Source organism: Rattus rattus, chromosome 13 (assembly GCF_011064425.1).
Source record: "Rattus rattus isolate New Zealand chromosome 13, Rrattus_CSIRO_v1, whole genome shotgun sequence".
Taxonomy (NCBI): Eukaryota; Metazoa; Chordata; class Mammalia; order Rodentia; family Muridae; genus Rattus; species Rattus rattus.
In genome coordinates, this window is record NC_046166.1 from 19,821,881 (window position 1) to 19,828,739 (window position 6,859).

Consider the following 6,859-nt stretch of genomic DNA (forward strand, 5'->3'; position numbering starts at 1 on the left):
TAGCCTACAGGCTTGTCTTTAGTTCCTGCTTGACTTCCTTCCCAGGCTTCTCCCCAATGACGAACAAACTGTGTGTAGCCTGGGGGTGGAAGCCAGAAGAACCATTTCCTCCTCCGAGTTGCATTCGGTGTGAGTTTTTTGTCCCAGCAGCTGAAGAAATAAGAATACCTGTCCCCTGGGGGTAGGTTCTCAGGTTGGCGACAGTGTACACAAGGTTCATGTGTTCTGGGGAGCAAATATTGGGTCTACAGAGTGATTTGAGCCCTGAACCAGCCACCAGCTCTTTCTCTCTAGATAGCTCTGGCTGTCCTGAAACTCATTATGTAACCTAAGGCTGGCCTCAAACTCACAGGAATCCTCCTGCCTCTGCCTCCTGAGTGCCGGGATTGAAGGCTGTGCCCCCGCCTGATAGGGGTGGGATTTTTTTTTTTACACACCATTTTGAGCCTCAGAACAGTAGCTACAGACAGGCTAACTATGCTTCGTGCTGCTTTGCAGTTTGAATCCTGAGCTATCACTGCTGTGGAGGACCAGTGCTATGAAGACCGGACAGGGCCCACCACATCCCAACAGTCTGTCACTCTCCGCCACGCAACCAGGTCACTCTTGGTCCCCACAGTGATTGCAGATCCTCTCAGAGCTAGTGATAAGGGTTCAAGGATAAGAGTCCCACCGGTAGGACTGAGAGGCAGAGCCATGGCTTTGATCCAAGTTCGTAGAGTAAGGCGGGAGAGGCAGGCTGCTGCTAACCTGAGGGGACTAGGCCTGAGAACCCAAAAGGCTGTGAGGAAGATAGAAGATGGTTCAAAGGAAGGCTGGGGTCCACACAGCACCAGCAGAGAGGGTCTGTTGGCTTCAACCGGGTTAAGTCATGGCTAAGTCACTGAAGCCCCTGCTTTGATAGGCTTTCAGAGTATGAGGCAGACCTGTGAGTGTTTATTTGATTTTGATTCCTTTCCCTCTACGGCCACTGGTTCTGCATCCTGGGGGGCCTCCGCCTCAGCCAGATCCTCCCTCTGCCTGGTCTTGATCAGCCACACTGCCTTCTTGAAGTTCTTGAGAGGGTCTTGCTGGGAGGCTCTAGCTGACGGGCACTGGAAGCGCTCACGGATGAGATAGCCATGGCTTGTGGGGGCCATGAAGCCATTGGAGGTAGGGATAATTCTGTTGACCACAGCATGAACAAACTGGACAGCCAAAAGGGTGCCTGTGACAGGGAAAGGACAAGCCATGAGAAAACGGGGCCCAGAGATGGAAGGACATTGCAGCTGGTAACGTGCTTGGCCTGCAAACACAGGGCCCGAATTTGATGCTTAGCACAGATGGAAACACCTGAGTGTGGGAGTGCACACTGGCAGACCCAGTGCTCTGGAGATCGAGATGGATGCTCTCTGGGGCTCCCTGTTTGACCTAATCATTGGGCACATGATTACCACCCAAGTCCATGAGTACACATCCAATGGGCACTTTCACCCTCATGGAGACCCAGGGAAGAAGCCTATTCTGTCTCCAAAGGGGTCTCCAGGCCATGTATGGAGAGTGCTATGGCAGCAGGCAGGCAGGTCCTTCAGACACCTCCTAAGCTGAGGGACCTAGCTAGAGACAGAAGCAGGACCACTAAGACCCAAGGTTACTCTTTTCCTCCAGATCAGAGCTTGGTCCTAGGAAAACAGCTGAGTAGGCATGCCAGGTTAGGTTTGGGTTTTGGGGGTTTTGTTGTTTGTTTGTTTGTTTGTTTGTTTTTTGCCAACTTGGCATCAGCTTGGGTCATCTGGGAAGGAGCTTCAGAGGAGAAAATCCCATCGGATTGACCTGTGGGTGGCCCCCAACTCACCTGGGCCTCGGCTGGGGGTCCTGGGATCTATGAGACAGCAGGCTGAGCAAGCCATGATAGCAAATCAATAAGCAGCATCCTTCATGGCCTCTGCTTCAGTTCCTGCCTCCAAGTTCCTGCCCCAACTTCCCTGCGTGATGAGCTATACAACCTTTAAGCCAAATGAAGTCATTTCTACCCAAGTCACCTTTGGTCAGGACATTTATACAGCACAGAAAAGCAAACTAGGACTGTAGGTAAAGGGCATGCTACACAAGCTTTGGGACTTGACTTTAGATCCCCAGCACCTACACAAAAGCCAGGCGCAGAGCACGGATCTGTGATCCCAGCACAGGAGGCACTGCCAGGGGTCCCTGGGGTCAATGGCCTGTCGGCCTTGCTGAATAGGTGAGCTGTATCTCAAATAACATGGAGGGCTAAGTGTGGTGTTGCCCTCCTTTAAAGGAGGCAGCAGAAGTAGGCAGATCTTTGTGAGTCCCAGGCCAATCTGGTCTACAGGGTAAGTTCTGTTGCTACTTTATGGGTTCTTTTTTTCCCACCCTTTATCTGCCCCCCTCCATTTCACCCCCTAACATTAAATAGGAAAGAAAGAAGGATAGAGGGGGAAGGGGGAGGAGGAAGGGAAAGGGGAGAGGAGGGGAAAGGGAGAGCGAGAGAAATCAATCCCTGAATCTAGTTTCTTCTTTGAGCATGCTCACTAACAAATCACAAACAACCTGCTTAGAATTCCAAAGGTCACACAGTGGCAGAAACTGTCTGCAGCTGGCAAAATAACGCCTCTGCTAGAGCACGAGGCAAGTCACAGTCAGCTGCCTCGGACAGTCCGAAGCAGCCCCACATCTCTACACCTGGGGTTAAAATAAAATCACATATTTATATTTCTGTGTTTTTAAAAGAAACCAAAATTCCAGAATTCTCACTACACATTCCAGGACAACCCAGGCTACAAAATGGGAGAGATCCCGTTTCAAAAACAAACAGAAGCAGAAGGATCTCTGAATTCAAGGCCAGCCTGGTCTACAGAGCCAGGACAACCAGGCTACACAGTGAAACCCAGTCTTGATAAAAAAAAAACCAAAGTCAACCAACCAAACAAGCACATACACAACCACCCTCCTTGAAATAACACGGAGAGTGATTGAAAAAAGTACCCAACCTCTACCTTCACATATATGTGCACACATGTCCAGGTGCACCTCTATGTACTTGTATGCTTTAGTGCATGCATGCACGCATGCACACACACACACACACACACACACAGAGAGAGAGAGAGAGAGAGAGAGAGAGAGAGAGAGAGAGAGAAGAGAGACAGACACAGACACAGACACAGACACAGACACAGACACAGAGAGATTAGAAAGAATAAAATAGGTTTCCGCATAGCTCGGACTCGCCCCACACCAGGACTCACCATCCAGTGCACTCCAGGCGATGATGGAGCGGTCCTCCATGCCTGTGAACACATGCTTATCATCCTTCGAGAAGCAGGCACAGCGCACCCCTCTGCAGTAGGAGCTCTGTGAAAACAGGGCCATGTACTGCGCTTTGCATGAGAAAGGACCCCCTGGCTCTATCCGCCCCATACATTGCAAAAATGTACACTCACAGCTGGAAACAGTGCACAGGCACAAAGAAACCAAGTGAGGGAAAAAAATCGAGGAAGGCACGGGGGTCGATGGCCCAGGCCACCCACCTCATAGCTCATCTTGAACTTCTCCCGGCAAGCTTGCAGGTCCCAGAGGCATACCAGTGCATCCTCAGCCCCGCTCACTGCTAGCTGCTCCCTGTGGCTGACCTCCACGCAGCTCACCCTGCTCCCATGGGCCTCCAGAGGGAACACTTTAGACTGCGCACAGTCATACAGGAAGAGGCTGCCGTCACTCATGCCGTAGACCACACGGTAGTCAGCCAGGACAGCCACTCTCACTATGGTCTCGGGCAGCTGGGTGTAAAAGGTGTAGGTGGGGCCTTCAATGGCAGGACAGAGGTCCCCAGGGCTGATGTCAAGGACAAGGACTATGTTGTCATAGGCGATGGCCAGCCGGTCCTCACTCTTGCTCACGGACATGCAGTTGACAGCTTTGCGCGCCTCGGGTGGGGGGATGCACAGCACGTCTTGCCTGGAGTTCAGGGGGAACACAAGCACGATCCCCGAGACCAGGCCTGTGAAGAGGAGCTTGGTCTGCTCAGCCACCTCCAGACAGCAGACCTCATTGGACGTGTCCAGGGAATCCTGTTCCTCGCCTGCGCAGGGAAAAGAGAGTCAAGGGTGGGCCAGCCAGTTTTCTCAGTTTTTTTTTAATTACTATTATTTATATGTATGTAGAGGTCAGAAAATAACTTGTGGGAATCAGTTCTCCCTTTCCAACATGCGGTCCCGGGGCTTGAACTCACGGCTGCAGGCTGGGCTGGCCTTAAGCGTTCTTAGTTTAAAAGTTTAAAAGCGTTCTTAGTTTAAAAGTGATTTTAGTTTTCTGACCCCTAAGGTTCAACTTGGATGGTGTTCGGTTTCCTGACTCTGCGTGAAGCTGGAAACGGCCCCTGTACCCATGTGCATGTTCCGTAAGCTATGAGGCAAGTGGAAGCTGGGGCTTGAGGCAAGGTCAGTAGGCACTGGGGCCAGGGCTGGGACCTTTAGCTCCCACAGGCTGGACAGGCACAGGAAGCTCCCTGTTTCCCGGAAGAGTGGTTATGCTCTGCAGGAGATGACAACAGAACTGGGGTTTGTGCATGTTTCACAAGGCGACACAGTTGACCTGGCCCAGTTCAGGAACTGCAGCCCCTGGGAGAAAAGCAGGCCTTACCCCTGCTGGGCCAGCACAAGGGCTACTGTCTCCAGCATCCCCCACTGCACCCTTGACTGGCCCTGAGTTAAATTTTGAGGCAGGGTGTTATGATGCTATTCCATGTAGCAGAAACATTCCCTTCTGATAGGAGAATGGAGGTGCCTGGTGCTGTGAGCTGCCTGCAAGGGTTCGCAGAGATCCAGAGAGTGGATACCCAAGTTGCTCTCCAACTCTTTATCCTCCTGCCTCAGCCTCCCTGGTAACTGTAATTTCAGCCTGGTGTGTGACAAACCCGGTTTGCATCTCATCTAATTAAAATGAAAACGTCCTCATCCCACCATCGGTCTAACCCTGGCACGGGTGTCCCAGTGACACACTCTGTCCTCTCTGCCACATCCTGTGATTACAGGTTGAATGTTTGAGTCCCCCACACCTCACCACATTTGATGTTGAATTCCATCCGGGGCCTGGAGAGATGGTTTAGTGGTTAAGGGCACTGGCTCCTCTTGCGAGGGACCTGGGTTCAGTTCCCAGCACCCACATTACAGCTCGCAGCTGCCTGGGCTTCCAGCAGCAGGGAATCTGACATGCTCTTCAGAGCTCCTTGGGTACCAGGCACACATACGGACTGTATACAGCCATGCAGGCAGAACGCTTACACACAAAAAATTAAAATAAAAAATTAAGCAAGAAATTCCATTGACAATATGATGATATTGGGAGGTGTGGTCTTGAGACTTCTAAGATGGATCCCTCAGAAAAGAGGTTGGTCCCCTTATTAAAAAACAAAAACAAAAACAAAACACCCCTCAGAGCATTGCCTTGTTGAGCCAATCATGTGCAGATGCAACAAGAAGACATCTATGAACAAAGAGCGAGTGCTCACCAGACCCCAGACCCTCTAACACCTCTGTCCTGAGTTCTTGGTACACATGTCTGTGTGCACACCAAAGAGTACAATGGGATTCCTCAAGTGCTTTTCAACCTCTTTGAAAATGTATGTGTGCTGTGTACATCTTCACGTGAGCATGGGTGCAGGTGTGTGCACATTCACATGAGTGTGGGCACACATGTGTATGTTCATGTAAGCATGGGTGCATGTGTGTGTATGTTCATGTGAGCGTAGGATGAACAAGGGTGCGGTGTGCATGTTCACATGAGCATAGGTGCAAGTGTGTATGTTCATGTAAGCATAGGTACAGGTGTGCATGTTCACATGAGCATAGGCGTGTGCATGTGCGTGTGCGTGTGCATGTGTGTGTGTGTGAGTGTGGAGGACAAGGCTGACGTTGGGAGTCTCTCTCACTAGTTTTCCACCTTACTCCCCACGGCAGCTTACTCTGGGGTCTCCCTGTCTCTGCCTTCCAACTGCTGGAATTAGAACCTAGCATCTACATGGAAGTGAGGATCCGAACTCAGGCCTGAACGCTCGCATAGCAAGCGCTTTACCCACGGAGTCCTCTCCCTTTTGTTTTATCTTGAACTCCTGGTCTTTTCAGGTTTACTACCCCTCACCGAGTCAAATCCTGGCCCTCATCTCGGACTTGCACTTCTAGAAGTGTGAGTCTAGAGTGCACAGTGAGTTCAGATCTTACCATACAGACTCTAGTCATCTCTCACAAACCTTCTGCCAGGTCCCAGATCGTGACTTTGTTTTTGTCCCCAACCTTAGGGAAGTAGACATAGCTGCCGTGGTGGGACACTGTAGCGAGGCCCGTGCGGTCCAGAAATGGCGTGGGAGACTGCAGCTTCTGAGTGGACCTGAGATCCCAGACCCTGAAGGACGAAGACTTCCAGGATGCAGACACCACCAGAGTCTCACAGAGGACCAGCAGGCTCGCAGGGGCACCCACACTCTCAAAGACATTCAGCAGAGTCCCCTGTTCTGAAAGACTCCACACCTGAGGGTCAAGAACAGAAGGACAGGTTTGCCCTGGGCACGCGCTTGACTGCTCATCGGCCTCTGCTAAATATGGAGGCTCTGGCTCCAGGGTCCTCCCTATCCTGACAGCTGAAGGTCTCCTGTGGCCTCAGCATTCTCACAGGATGTCCTGTGGAACTCCAGCAAATAGGATGGGGGATGATGGTGCTTGGGGTGGGGTGGGATACCCTGCAGGGCCTCTCAGGGGTCTGTAGCAGAAACTGTCTTCATAGCCATCCTAAGTACTGGCCTATACTCATGGGTACATGACAGAATTCTATAGGAGCTAGATGAGTGAGATGAGAGAGAGAGAGA

The 6,859-nt window shown here is 51.4% G+C and overlaps 1 protein-coding gene across 1 annotated transcript in view; it reads right to left on the reverse strand.

Annotated features, from left to right (window-relative positions):
* Nucleotides 1-431: 431 nt before the first annotated feature.
* Nwd1 (NACHT and WD repeat domain containing 1) overlaps nt 432-6,859 on the reverse strand; it is a 47,181-nt gene continuing 40,753 nt past the window's right edge. Inside the window, exons 14-17 of the mRNA XM_032919049.1 lie at nt 6,248-6,524; nt 3,531-4,081; nt 3,249-3,354; nt 432-1,207 (exon numbers count right to left, since the gene is read on the reverse strand). Coding sequence (XP_032774940.1) covers nt 909-1,207; nt 3,249-3,354; nt 3,531-4,081; nt 6,248-6,524 — 1,233 coding nt within the window. The 3' untranslated portion in view covers nt 432-908. The remainder of the gene's footprint in view (nt 1,208-3,248; nt 3,355-3,530; nt 4,082-6,247; nt 6,525-6,859) is intronic.